The sequence below is a fragment of the Schistocerca nitens genome, chromosome 4 (genome assembly GCF_023898315.1).
Source record: "Schistocerca nitens isolate TAMUIC-IGC-003100 chromosome 4, iqSchNite1.1, whole genome shotgun sequence".
Taxonomy (NCBI): Eukaryota; Metazoa; Arthropoda; class Insecta; order Orthoptera; family Acrididae; genus Schistocerca; species Schistocerca nitens.
This window is the reverse complement of record NC_064617.1, coordinates 302,625,517-302,639,100: the sequence shown is the minus strand read 5'-3', so window position 1 is coordinate 302,639,100 and position 13,584 is coordinate 302,625,517. Positions and strand designations below refer to the sequence as shown.

The following is a 13,584-nucleotide window of genomic DNA, read 5'->3' as shown; positions in this document are numbered from 1 at the left end:
CACAAGTTTATTTTTAGAAACTCTGAAAATTAATTTCAAGAATTTGTCTGTAATTAGAGGGGTTGGGTAGCAATTCTAGCAGGTGAATTAAAGAAACAGCTCATTGTATTTTTAGGTGATACATTTTTTGCAATTTTGGAAACTGGTGCTGCCTTTTCATTCTTTGAAAATGACATCCTGCTGATTTCATACTTGATATTTATATGAAACATTTACTGATTAGCTTCCCCAGTGGTAAATAAATGTGCTAGTAGTGCAAAGTATGTTCTGCTTTGTGTGAAAAATTACAATTCACTGTGAGAAAAATGTCTCCCTCTGTACTGGACAGTAACTGAAACAACAAGAAAAAAACAACAGCAGGAACATTTCTATATTGGTGTCAGAATATGTTTCACCTGAATATGTACTTTTACTTAGGACATTCTTGTTTGGAAAAGAAATCTCCTATTTTCTTTTATACTTTATTGGCAACTGAGATAAGTTACCTTTCAATTCTTTTTCAAATCCAGTCTTTTTTTGTGCTTTTTATTCTGAGTGGTATTTATTTTACCCACTGATCAACTTGGTATGAATATTTAATTGTATTTGCCTGTGTCATTCTTAATTTGTTAATTATTAGCAGTGACAACTCAAACCTGAGAGAGAGGGAGAGTGCACTCTTATATATGTCTAACATTATTACTGAACATATTCCTGTTACGTTAATAAGAAAGTGTCAGAATTGACAAGAAATGTGGAGGTGGGGGGAAAATGCTTGGTAACAGCTGGACATGACCCTATTGAGTTAGACTTTGTAACTCCACACCTCTATCCATTTCTCCAGAGTGAACTTCTAATTAAATCTCCTGAAGATTTTACCTGACATTTTTTATAACAAATCATACCAAGAACAACATGTATTAGATAAACCTTAAAATTGCCATCACCATGAAAAGGCATACTTTCATAAAACTCTAGTTATTGTATGCAAATAATGAAATGCAAAAATTCTTTAACTACGCGTATGACCTTTTTTGTTTTATTAAAACAAATTGTACCATTACTGATGTGTTTTCAAGAGATATTCAAATGCCGGTGTTTTGAGACGGCATACAAAGGACATAACTTATAATATAAAATCCTCCAAATATGAGCTTCAGCTAAAAATGATTAAATCTAATATGATGTCTTCCAAGTTCTCTGACCATACTGAAGATCACAAAAATCTACATACAGCTCCACTATCTTTGATGAAGCATGTGATGTCACATTTGCCCACCTGATGTGCACGGAGTGTTCACCTAAGAGGAAAGACATTCAATGATTCAGATTCCCGGAGTGGCTGCCCTGTAAAGTCTGCAGTATAACACAAAACATTTGTTCCACAAGCTCATTATGAAGCTTTTAAGTGGACAGCAGTACTAGGCTACTTGGTAGGCATACAGAAGCTTCTGTGTGCTTAGCTTCAATCAGTTTTGCCTTTCTTAATGCACATTTTGTTTGGGAATTTCTGTGAATAAGCTATACTCACATAGATACAGAATTGCAAAAGTTAATGTTGATAAATGCAGAATAATGTGTAGAGAACAAAAAAAGTGACCTGCTTGTTTACAGAAGACAGCAAGGTTGGAAATCTGCACAGTTAGTGCCTGATGTTGAGCGACTTGTAAAAATTGTTGAGGAAGTGCCACCTGTTATTATCACTTCCCAATGGTGAGCAGTGTGAGACTGTGTTTCTGTACGTGTGTGTGGTTTTCCTCACTGTTTTGCTTGAACAGTTGCAATGGTGTTGTGTATTGTTCACATTAGATTCATTTTTTTACGAGGATAGGTTTCAGATCAATAGAAGAGCCACTAATCTAGCAACTTTTGCTTGAGATTGCATGATTTATGAATATTTTGTTCACATGCTGCAAGAGTGTTGTATTTCTTATGGTTGAATTTAATAGTTAACACTATGCCGTCTGGCGACACCACAGCGGTGTCCTGTGTGAAATAGCGGTCAACATCCGGCGACACCACAGTGGTCTCGTATACATAGTACTTCTCAGTGGCTGGTGACATCACAGTGGTGTCATGAGCAGAGCATCGCGCAGTGGCCAGCGACAGCACTTTAGTATCTTTTGCATTTGGTTGGTGTTTTGTTTGTGTAACCATAAGTTACACACATCAACAAGTTTTTTGTTTTTATAAGTATTTGTTCCCTTTCATCATGACAGATGAAAGATACAATATGATTATTCACAATGAATGTGTGGACATCTTGTCTGACATTCCGGATGACTTGGCGGATTGGGAAGAAGACAATGGATATCAAAAAAAATGAAAGTGAAGCAGAATTGTTGGAAGAATTTGGCGAATGCTACGGTTGCCAACTGATTCAGATGAATCAGATGAAGAAGACAGTGCACAGTGGTCAGACTTTGATTTACCAGGTACCAATAATAAATTTGAAGAATCTGTGGGTCCAAACATATTTCCCAGAGATACACAGAGCATTGAGGATATTGTAGAATTATATATTGGGAACGACCTATTTGAATATATTAGCAACGCAACCAACAAATACTACAGTCAAAATTGCAATGGAAGGAAACTGGATAAAAAAAGGCCAAATTTGTCGACGTACGGGACCCAAATTTAGAAAATGGTTTGGGCTTGCTATCCTTATGGAAAAAAAAATCCCCAGGGATCAACGATTATTGGTCAATGAATCCTTTGGCAGATACACCACTATTTTGCAAAACGATGTCTCGCAACTGATTCAGACAAATATTATCATTTTTACATTTTTCCAACAACAATAATAAACTGGATAACGCCAACCCGCTTTTCAAAGTGCAATTTGTAGCTGATTATTTTTCCAAAAAGTTTAAAGAAACTTACAATCTATGTCAAAACCTCTCAATTGATGAAGGACTGATACTGTGGCATGGATGGTTAAATTTTAAAGTTTACAATCCGCCGAAGATTAGGAAATATGGCATACTCATTCAGATGCTGTGTGATTAGAGTACGGGATACATTTACACATTCAAGATGTATTCCGGTGCTGGACACCCTTTAGCGATAACGGTCGTGGAACTTTTGACACGTTCTTATGGAAAGAGGCATCACCTCTACATGGATAATTGTTATAACAGTGTAGAACCTGCAGAGAAGTTACTCAGAAAATACGAGTTTGTGGAACAATACGGCAAAATAGAGGATTTCTGGAAAAATTAGTCAATGTGGTTAAAGCTTGTCATAAGCGGAAAGGTGAAGTACTCTCACAGATATGGAGAGCTTCGAAAACTAAAACAATACCAGTGATCTCTGCAGTTCATAATGCCACTTTGACTGACACTCAAAGAAAATGTAGAAAAACCAACTACACAATAAAAAACATGAAAATGTATTACACTACATCAAATACATGAAAGATGTGGATCAGGCAGACCAATATTTGACTTATTACACTACATACAAAAGAACCATAAAATGGTCAAAAGAGATTTGCATGTACCTCTTTAATTGTGCATTATTTAATGCATTCTGTACATGTCAGTATTTCAATACAGACCACACGAGTCTCCGGTTTCATGATTTTTTTATTGAAAGTGTCCGATTCGTTGATAAAAGACCATGTACCTGCTTCTGAGCAAAACTTGGAGGTTGCCAGTACATCGCGTACATCTCGTCATGATACGGTTGACAGACTTTCCGGTCACATAAAACAGCACCAACTAATACTTATTTCCGAAACGAATAAGTGAGAACGAAGAAACTGCTATTTATCTTAAAAAACCGAACAACAAACTTAATGTGCAAGTCTTGTGGAGTTGCGTTACATCTTGGAGACTGTTTGCTGCATATCGTATGAAAGAGAAATACTAAGTACCAAAGACAATGCAATTAAAAAATGAAGCAAACAAATTTTGTATTTATTTATGTATGTATATCTTCGAAATTTCATGAATGTAAGGGAACAGGGTTGAGAACTTATGAAAACTAACGATGAGATTAGTAAAATGTAACAATTTATAATCTTCCGATAATGTCAAGAACGGCCAGCAACAAGGCAAATAATATGAATTAGCGCTGCTGGAGCCAAGCGAATCAATTTGTACGAGACGTGCAGACGGCAAAGTGTTAATAGCAACAGAAGTAGTTTTCAGCTTTGCTTTTGTAGAGTGAGTAATAGGAAGATATAACCAAACCTGTTTCTTGCAAGACTTTTTTTTGCCACTGTGCTGACCACAGCATTTTGTGGATTGTAATTTTAATAGCGGTTACTACTTACTGGCAGCTACAACAAAGAAACTTTCATAACACTCTTCTACCATGCTATTTACTCAGTGGCATTGTGTATGACTTTGTGCTAGTGACAGAAACTTGATAATTTGAAAAAGCTGTTTTCTGAAGAGAACACTTTATAAGGTCTATTGAGTTATGGTGATTGGTAGAGCATCTCCCAGATTCTGTGTTAAAAAAATTGGATACAGGTTATGATGCATGTTACTAACAATTGTTTTCAGAGATTTGTAGAGAATTGTAAGTGCCATTGTTTCCTTCAAATGTTTTATTGAAGTTTAAGTATACAGTATAATAATGTTAATTGAATGTGACTACTAGCCTGTTATGCAACTGAGATTCGCTATACATGTTTCAATATTTATTTTTAAACCCATCATTGGATCTATAACTACACTGTCATCATAGATAGCTCTTTGTAGCTTCAGTACTGTGTGTTATAACTATAAACTTTGTATTTGAAAAAAGTAATTTTATTTTTAAGCTTGCACAAAGTTTTCAGTATTACTTAAAATTTTGTGCAATTTCATATGCGTCAAGGCATAGTAATACGCTACTCACACACACACACACACACACACACACACACACACACACACACACACAGTTGCACTCTCCCAATGTGTGTGTGTGTGTGTGTGTGTGTGTGTGTGTGTGTGTGAGAGAGAGAGAGAGAGAGAGAGAGAGAGAGAGAGAGAGAGAGAGTGGAGGGAAGGGAGGCAGGGAACGAGATGGGGAGGGGGGGGGGGTACCTGATTATATTTTGGTGTGGATTTTTAATTCATAGCCTTTGTAGGAGCAGCATCATGTGTGACACAGTGAAATCATTGTGTGAAATGATGATGAGACATGTAATACGAACACTACCAAACATTAAGAGGAATAAATATTGACTTTAATTTTGAATACTATAACAATTCAGTCCTGGAAGGTGTTTGTTAATGCAGTATATTCTGTGTCTTAGTCATGCACTAAAATCACTTATAGTGGTGACTTCTTGTATGTAACAATTTGTAGTCACTCGACAATTAAATTTTCTTTACCTACAAATGCAGATTAACTTACAGATATTCTGTCTCATGTGAAAATTGCATATCAGATTTGTCATTTACCATTTATATGATTCTAGATACAGAAAATCTCACAATATTCCTGGTGTCAGCAAGATAATTTTTGTTATATGAATTAGAAATGAATATGCCTGTTTCGAATGCATTCAAAGTAACATCTAGTGTTGCACAGTTCTGAAATATACTTACATTTTTAAAAAACGTGAAACACTCCACATTTAGTTAGCTACATAGTTAGGTATACTGTTGACCGCATGCACAATAACATTTTATTATTATTATTATTATTAAGCATTACAATCCATGAAGGCTTTTTGCTGCAGAATGGACAATGTTGAACCACTTTGCTCTGTCTTTACAAGTAATTTGCCACTGTCTGTCATGTCCTAGTTTTCTGAGATCGTCTTGAATATTGTCCAAGTATCTCATGCGTGGGCGTCCAAGAGGTCGTCTTCCGGTGGGAATCTCTTCAGTCACTTTCTTGATGGTCCTGTTTGGTGGTGCTCTGATGACATGCCCTATCCATTTCAGTCTTTTGGCTTTAATTTTGGCCACTATATCGGAGTCTTTATATAATTTGTAAATTTCATTGTTATTTAGCAATCTCCATTCATCACTGATCCTATCTCTTATGGGTCCAAATATTTTTCTCAAAATTTTTCGTTCAAATACTCTTAATCTGTTTTCCTCTTTTTTTGTGAGAGTCCAGGTTTCAGATCCATAGGTGAGTACTGGTATAATCAATGATTTGTATACTTGTAGTTTGGTGTTCCTAGAAATTAACTTGCTTTTGAAAACTGTCAAGAGACTATAGTAGCATTTGTTAGCCTTCTGAATTCGTGATTCTATTTCAATTTTTATGGAGTTGTCAGAGGTTACTATTGTACCAAGGTAATTAAATTCATTTGTCTTTGTGAAAGCTGTGTTATTAATTTGCAGTACATTATTATTTGATGGATAGCGGGATAAGATAAAGTACATTGTTTTGTCTGTATTCAGCTGGAGGCCTGTGCCATTTGTGGCTTTAATTAATTGTGCTGTAAGAAGCTTCAAATCATTCTCACTGTCAGATAATAATGCAATGTCATCAGCGTATGCTACAATATTAATTTTGCTTTCCAGTTGTGCTCCAATTTGTAGTAGCTTTACTTTTTGAATTATTCTATTGATTACTATGTTAAAAAGAACTGGTGAGAGTGAATCCCCTTGTTTGACTCCAGTTTTAACCTCAAAGTCTTCAGAAAGTTTGCTGGCTACTTTTATTTTGTATTTTGAGTTTAAAGTGCAAGATTTTATTAAATTTATCAATTTGTTAGGGATGCCAATCTGCCTCATGCACTTCCATAAATATTCCCTGTTGATACTGTCAAAAGCTTTTTTAAAATCAATGAAAAGCATATGTACATTTTGATTGAATTCATATTTCTTTTCACCCAACATCCTTAGGACATATATATTGTCAATAGTCGATCTGTTAGGTCTAAATCCACATTGGGCATCATCTAGGGAGTCTTCAACGTAAGGGCTTATCCTTGCTAACAGTATATTTGTCAGAATTCAATAACATTTTATGGCACATTAAATTTTGTGTCAATTTATAAAAAGCAACATTTACACAGTGCTTTAATTGATGTACCCTGGTCATTTACAAGAGTGACCTGTTTGTTTATTTGCTTTTCTTTGAGAAACATGAAGTCGCTGAGCTATCTTTTTTAAATGTTAGAAGCAAATTTTAATGGATATCTGTTTGATAGTCATGAACATTTATCTCCTCTGAGAAGCATGGTTATGAATGAGTCTGCAAATAGAATACTTCAGTCTCTCTATGTAAACTAAAATTTCTCATTCGGTGATGTAGTGTATATTACGACTACATTGCTAATTAGATCTATGAAAGAATAAATTTAAAATACAAACGTATTTGTAATTTAATGTGTCATTCATATGTCTCAGTAAATTGTTGTACACCTTTGTCATCTGAATATTACCATATTCTTTTAGTTCCTAGACATTTCATGGTTTATTTGTATAGCCTTGTGACTTTGAATGTCTGCATAGGTACTGCCACATAGACTTCTCCACTGGATGAGTCAGAACTTGGCTTCTATAATGAATGTTTTGTATTGGCTGTTGCTCCAGTAACAGTAATTTCATTTGCGTTCTGAATGTCTGACACATTATTCTTTTGTGGGTTATAAATTGTGCACTTACTATCCTACACAATTCAAGACAAATTCTTTGAAGAAAGAAACTTCTGTTGTTTTATGTAGAAATGAAAGACTATCTTCTCTGATGTTTTATAAAAGAAGAAAGAATAATAATAGTAAATAATAATAATTATTATAGATTTTTTTTTTGGGGGGGGGGGGGGGGGGGAGCAGTGTTGGAAACTATGTACAGCAAAGGTACAGTGCTTTACTAGAGTGTTCACAATATAATTCATAAATGACACTATTCATGAGACTGGTAAGCTCATTATGTACCACAGATTTTGCCCTCAAAAGCCTCATTACATATATGCAAAAAAACTTTTTTTATGCTGAGACAGAACAGCTGGTCAGTACTCAACTTCAGGAAGTGAATTCCCATCTCATTAAAGGGAACACAAAAGTGAGAACACCAATACTAGATTTTGGAACTAATACCTTGTTTCTTGGGAAGGAAAGATGTATCACACACACACACACACACACACACACACACACACACACACACACAGAGAGAGAGAGAGAGAGAGAGAGAGAGAGAGAGAGAGAGAGAGAGAGAGAGAGATTGTGTCAGGCTACAGGGATATGTTGGAGAGCAAGTTCCCATCTTCAGACATGCAGGAAACTAGAAGCAATTGGGAGGATGAAAGTAGTGTGTGTGATGTAGCAGCCATTCAAGTCCGACCTGTCACATTCCTCACTTACTGCGACTGTAGTTTACTAACAAAAAATGAAAAACTAAGTTGAAAATTCTGAGACCTTGGGTTGGGTATTGATGGAAACTTAAAATGGAAAAGCTGACCTGCTAAAACATTTAGGTACAGGTATTTTTGTCATAAGAATAATTGGCAACTTTGGGGACAGAGGAATCTGTTACTTAATGTGTTTTCCGTAGTTTCATTCACTGATGTACTACTGGATAATATTGGGGGTGACTCCTCATGTGAGCAAAAAGTTATTCATTAAACAAAAGAAATTAATTGGAGTGATATGTAGAGTTCGTGGAGGCATCTATTTAAACCACTGGCAATGTTAACTACAGCCTCGAATTTATTCACTGTCAATAATCCTCTGCAGTTTGAGAGTACTTGGTATATTCATTAACACAATTCTAAAAGGAAAAATTATCTGCTCTTCTCCCAAGGTACTCTAACTTCGGCACAGGAAGGAGTGCAATGGTCAGCTACAAAGTGGTTTCAAAGTTTTCTGTGTAATAAGTACTCCTATACCATAGAGGAATTCTTAAGTGGAAAGAATTAGTCAAATAAAAATTTATATTATTCATTTGAAAGGTTCCACAGCATAGAATTTATTGTGAATAGAAATTGTGGGAGTAACTAATTTTTGCTTCAGAACAATTTAACATCAATTTAATAATGAATGATTTTTTCAAAAGTTTAAACATACGAGAACTTTTCATAATGATACATTTAAAGAGTGAAGTGTCACACTCCATTATTAAAGTATTTTTTAGGATACATATAGCACTGAAGACTGTAGTAGTAATGCTAAAGAATGTAGTTTAGTGTACCTCCCTTTTGTACTAGTCACAAGTAAGTGGAAACTTCAACATTTTCTCTATTTTCTCTCTTTACCAGTTATGGGGAATCAAATGCACCAGTGGAGATCGGAGATGAAGAAACTGATGGCAAATCTCAGGTGATACGAGAAGGTTGGCTTCAGTGCAAGGTTTCACTCATTGAAGGAAAGGTAAATCTTTCACTATTGCAGGAAGAAACAAAGTATTTAATGAAAGTTATGTAATATATGTATTGGCACATAACTTAATTTTAACTAGGAAATTGTTAGTGAAGTAAACATAAAAGGAGATTTTTGGCTTCATTCATGTAGTTGAGTTAACTTGTTATGAAAATAAGTCATTTACTGACATTGTACTGGAATATTTGTGACTTAACTTATTCTTACTGCAATGCTATTAATTGGTAGCACAGAATAGGCATTGGAATTGAGCTAGCAGAATTTTGAAAAAGTGCATTAATAATTTCACAGCATCCCAAGGCAGCCACTCCAAATAACTTGTCACAGGTTTAGAAAAAAATATATAATTTTTACTGTAACCATGGTATTTGTAAGGCAGTATCAAGTCCCATCCAAGGAATATGTTATCTAATATACAGTGTAACATAGTGAAGAAGTTGAGTCATATATGAGCACAACAAAAAACTGCCAAACATGTAAGCTTTCAGCCAGAAGGCCTCCTTCCAAAATAGCCAGCATACACACATACATTCACACAAATTCAGTTTACACACAAATGACAACTGTCTCTGTCATTATTTGGTCAGTACCTGAGAGTTGTTTTCCTAATGGAATTAAAATCTCTTGTAAGAGGAAGAGGGAAATTTAAGGGCTGAATAAGTCAAGATCTGACGTTTCTTCCATACTACAAAAAATATTGTAGTATTTTAAGGACACTTATTAAAATATCCAGAAGTATGTGTGTAATGACAGAAATAAATAATACAGATAATAAGATTAAAACTGTAAGGTGCATTGTCAAACATAAGACATGACAGCCAGTCAGTGTACAAGATTTCATAATAATTAAACTTCATGACAATGTTATGACTGATAATTCACAAGTTGCAAGGACTTCTAACAATCAGTCTCTAAACATAACAGCAAATATAGGATTAAATGGTTCACGCGAAGAAGCAAGAGAATATATTAGGAATTTCACTCCATAAAACTTTAAGCAACTAGGAAGGAACATCCTTCACTGAAATAAATACAGTTACAAAAATTCTAAAAAAACAAAAGTTCTTGCAGGGTTGATGGAATTTCAAACAGAACTCTGAAAATCTGTCCCAACATAATTAGTAATGTCCTTAGTGATATATACAATGCATCACTGGCACAGGGAATTTTTCTAGACAGGTTTAAATATACAATTATCAAACCACTTCCCAAGAAAGTGACAAGACAGACTAAACAATTATTGTCCAGATTCCTTACCAGCATCTTTTTCTGAAATATTTGAAAAAGTAACGTATTCAAGAGTTTCAAGATTTTAAACATGGCTGCAGCAGCAACTGTTAAAATTCTTCACAATAAAAGGATGACAGCCAAGAACAGTTGCAGGATAAAATTTTTTTATTAAAATTCTTGACCAAGGTTTCGGTACATATAAATATACCTTCATCAGAAATAAAACTTCTAAAATTACATCATGCAATGCAGAATAATAAAACAATTATGCCAAAGGCGTCGTCAGTAATTAAGATATCATCTCCATTTGTATAACATGAGTAATGGGCACAGCGTCAAAGCCTGGTGCTTTGACCCTGTGCCCATTACTCATGTTATACAAATGGAGATGATATCTTAATTACTGACGACGCCTTTGGCATAATTGTTTTATTATTCTCCATTGCATGATGTAATTTTAGAAGTTTTACTTCTGATGAAGGTATATTTATATGTACCGAAACCTTGGTCAAGAATTTTAATAAAAAAATTTTATCCTGCAACTGTTCTTGGCTGTCATCCTTTTATTGTGAAGTATTCAAGAGTAGTCGCAAATATGTAAGTTGAAAAAATTTACTTAGCACATCACAGTTTAGATTCCAGAAAGGTTGCTCAACTGAGAAAGCTATTTATACATTCACTCAGCAGATAGAACAAGCTTTAAATGATAATAAATCTGCAGGTGGTATTTTTTGTGCTCTTTCCAAGGCCTTTAATGGTGTAGATCATGATACACTCTTAGAAAAATGCAAGTTTTGTGGAACAGAAGGCTTTACACACAGCTGGTTTGAATCTTACTTGATGAACAGAATACAAAAGGTTGTGGTGAATAATTTAGACAGTGTCAGAAAGGTAGTCCCACTGGTCTTACTGCTCACCGCTCGCGTGTCTTGGCTCGCAAGCCATCTTATCTATTCTGGGGTAGCTGCACAATATGCCAATGACGCCCTTAGAGTACAACAGTGCTGGTGGGTGTCTGTGCTGCGTGGAAGTTCAGAACGTTGTCTTCATTGTAAGAATGCTGGCCGCTGTGGCCAAGCGGTTCTAGGTGCTTCAGTCTGGAACCGCACGACTGCTACGGTCGCAGGTTCAAATCCTGACTCGGGCATGGATGTGTGTGATGTCCTTATGTTAGTTAGGTTTAAGTAGTTCTAAGTTCTATGGGACTGATGACCTCAGATGCTAAGTTCCATAGTGCTCAGAACCATTTGAACCATCACTGTAAGAATGTTCACGTAACCACTGATACCAGCATCATTGCACCCATATTGTGTGGCAATTACCTGAAAAGGACCATACTGCCACTCAGAAAACTACAATTTGACCCAAACTTGCTCGTTTGGTTGTAGGAAGCACGAGTGCACTCCATGGCATGATTGCTGGCTTGCTTCACATGCTGGCACCACACTGATACTTTGGGCTGTGAGTATTCCCTATTAAAGGATAGACCCAAATGATGGACTGGTAGCTATGCCACTACACAATCTGTTGGTGGATGACACTGAAACCATTATCAGTACATGTACTATCGCCCGGGTGGCATCTGGCATCACTGGATTGAAATCTGTCATTTTTCCAGGTATACTTTTTTTGTTTTGAAGTGTAGAGCATTCAGATATGCACATGGATGCTTAGCACCTTTCAATCCATGGTATCTCTCTCTTAATGTTTTTAACCAGGTTTTTCTTAAGTATATTAATCCAACACAATTTGCTTTTTTCTCTCTACCATTCAATGTTAACTTAGTAGACTCCAGGTTCAAATTATTTTTCTGCTTCTTCCTACCAAACCTCACAGGAAAGAAACTGATCATTTATACTCCAGGTGCCACACTTATGAGTCTGAATGTAATTATGCATTTGTATAGGTTCTTTCTCTAGAATGAGTACAGAAGGTCTCATATTGAATTGGTTTATTACAAAATATTTTTGGCAATATTTAAATTACTTGTAAAATTTACTTTCTCTATTTTTTTTCTTTCAGCCATTAGAAACTTATGTTCTGCCTGTTTATCTTGATACTACATTATAAACTGCGCTTACTAGTCAGAAATTGTTAAAATAACGCGTGGAAGCTGGCACAGATAGCAAATCACTGTACATGTGATTTATAGTTCATTGTTACATAGGGAATATTAGTTTAAAGAGTAAAGGTAACAGCTCATCAAATGGTAGAGGTGGTGTGTATATACTCTGCCTCAGAAAAGGATTCATCCAAAGAGTAGCTAAGTTTTTGGTCTTCTTCTTCTCTCTCTCTCTCTCTCTCTCTCTCTCTCTCTCTCTCTCTCTCTCTCTCTCTCTCTCTCTCTCTCTCTCTCTCTCTTTTTTGCCCCCAGTGACTCAACACTTGTACTATTCGGTGTGTTGTTAACTTTATCCCTTAAACTTTACATTCCATTCCATTAGCATTTTCCATTATTTTTACAAGTTATATATACTATATATCCTCACATACTTCTAAAAATTCTATGGTATATAACTGTTTCCTAATTTCAGCGTTCATCTGATCGATCGTGGCGCCAGCTGTGGGTTGTCCTTGAGAACACTGGCCTTATATTGTACAGGGTATGTACTATTAGACTTCAATGTCACTGTTTTAGAGAAAAATTTAGTGTGACATATTTGCTTTCTTCTCATTATTCACAATGTTTATTAATTGTGTTAAGCTAAAATAAGCTACAAGAAAACAAAAATAAAAAGTTTAAGATGAATGTGTAATAGTTTAAAGCATGTAAAGAAACTTTAATGATAATAGGAAGATCTGATGTGTATGATGACACAGCCAGGGAAAAAGACTTGCGTAACAGCTAAGAGCTTTAGGATATGAAGATTCTACTCTTGCAGTGTAAAGCATGATATAAAGGGAACATTTGGGAGCAGTAGTGAGGAAGAAAACTTTTATATGTCAAGTCAGGCTCAAGAATGATGTAGCAGGTACGAGGAGTAATAATGATTGTAAATGCATATGTTCAGAATCAAAAAGGAATGTCTTGATTCTGAAAAGTAGTGTATGTTACTGTAAGACTTCCTTGCAGATTAAACACCAAC

The 13,584-nt window shown here is 35.4% G+C and overlaps 1 protein-coding gene across 1 annotated transcript in view; it reads left to right on the top strand.

Moving 5' to 3' along the window:
• Positions 1 to 13,584, top strand: part of LOC126252267 (uncharacterized) — a 640,413-nt gene that overhangs the window by 538,246 nt on the left and 88,583 nt on the right. Inside the window, exons 14-16 of the mRNA XM_049953140.1 lie at positions 1,594 to 1,692; positions 9,148 to 9,259; positions 13,033 to 13,101. Coding sequence (XP_049809097.1) covers positions 1,594 to 1,692; positions 9,148 to 9,259; positions 13,033 to 13,101 — 280 coding nt within the window. The remainder of the gene's footprint in view (positions 1 to 1,593; positions 1,693 to 9,147; positions 9,260 to 13,032; positions 13,102 to 13,584) is intronic.